Source organism: Psammomys obesus, unplaced genomic scaffold (genome assembly GCF_907164565.1).
Source record: "Psammomys obesus unplaced genomic scaffold, mPsaObe1.curated_primary_1811, whole genome shotgun sequence".
NCBI classification, from domain to species: Eukaryota; Metazoa; Chordata; class Mammalia; order Rodentia; family Muridae; genus Psammomys; species Psammomys obesus.
In genome coordinates, this window is record NW_026592510.1 from 19,929,190 (window position 1) to 19,930,384 (window position 1,195).

The 1,195-nt window shown below is 75.9% G+C and overlaps 1 protein-coding gene across 1 annotated transcript in view; it reads left to right on the forward strand.

Annotated features, from left to right (window-relative positions):
* The first annotated feature begins 630 nt into the window (after positions 1-630).
* Positions 631-1,195, forward strand: part of Foxb2 (forkhead box B2) — a 1,717-nt gene continuing 1,152 nt past the window's right edge. Inside the window, exon 1 of the mRNA XM_055614180.1 lies at positions 631-1,193. Coding sequence (XP_055470155.1) covers positions 631-1,193 — 563 coding nt within the window. The remainder of the gene's footprint in view (positions 1,194-1,195) is intronic.

Below are 1,195 nucleotides of genomic sequence, written 5' to 3' on the forward strand. Positions count from 1 at the left end.
TCGGTCATGTGATAGTCTCGAAGCGCGAGCTGCAGGGGTCTCGGCGTCTCGGGGACCATTACAAAACGCAGGCGGGAGAGCGCGCCGCCGCCACAGCAGCGCGTCCCCTCCGAACCCGCGGGGCACAGCCGCCGCAGCGGCAGCGGCGCAGACGGCCGAGCGAGCGGGCGAGCGGGCGAGCGGGCGGCCCGGGCCCGAGCCCGTCCCCGCCGACGCCCCCCCGCGGCCCGCGGCCAGCCCCGGCCGGCAGCGCGCCCTCCCCTCCGCCGAGCCTGCCGGCCCCACCGCGCCTCCGAACTTCTCCCCGCCGCCCTCGGACCCAGAAGCGGCAGAGGCCAGGAGGAAGCCCGCCCCACCGCCCCTCGCTCCGCAGCCGCAGCCTGCCCGTCCGAGCGAGCCACGAGAGAGCGAGGTAACGCTGGCGAGCCTCCCCGGCGGCGGCGCGGGCCCGCGGACGGCCGTCGCGACCCAGAGCCGCGAGCACCGTCGAGCATCTTTGGTCCAGGAGGCCCCTCGCGGGGACGCGGGGCCGCTCCCCGCGGAGGAGGCGTGAGCCGAGAGGACCGGGCAGCCGGGCCGCCCCGGGGGGCGAGGGAGCCAGCGGGGACCCCCCGCGGGCCGGAGCGGGAGATGCCGCGGCCGGGGAAGAGCTCCTACAGCGACCAGAAGCCGCCCTACTCGTACATCTCGCTGACCGCCATGGCCATCCAGCACTCGGCCGAGAAGATGCTGCCGCTGAGCGACATCTACAAGTTCATCATGGAGCGCTTCCCCTACTACCGCGAGCACACGCAGCGCTGGCAGAACAGCCTGCGCCACAACCTCTCCTTCAACGACTGCTTCATCAAGATCCCCAGGCGGCCCGACCAGCCGGGCAAGGGCAGCTTCTGGGCGCTGCACCCGGACTGCGGGGACATGTTCGAGAACGGCAGCTTCCTGCGGCGCCGCAAGCGCTTCAAGGTGGCGCGCGCCGAGCACGCTCACCTGCACGCGGGCGGCGCCAAGGGCGCGGGGCCGGGGGGCCCGCTGCCCCCGCACCACGCCGGGCACCCGGGCCACCCCCACCCCCACCACCACCACCACCACCACCACCACCCCCACCCCCACCACGCCGGGCACCACCACCACCACCACCCCCCGCCGCCGCCGCCGCCCCACGTGGGACCCTACTTCCAGCCGCCGCCGCCGCCGCCGC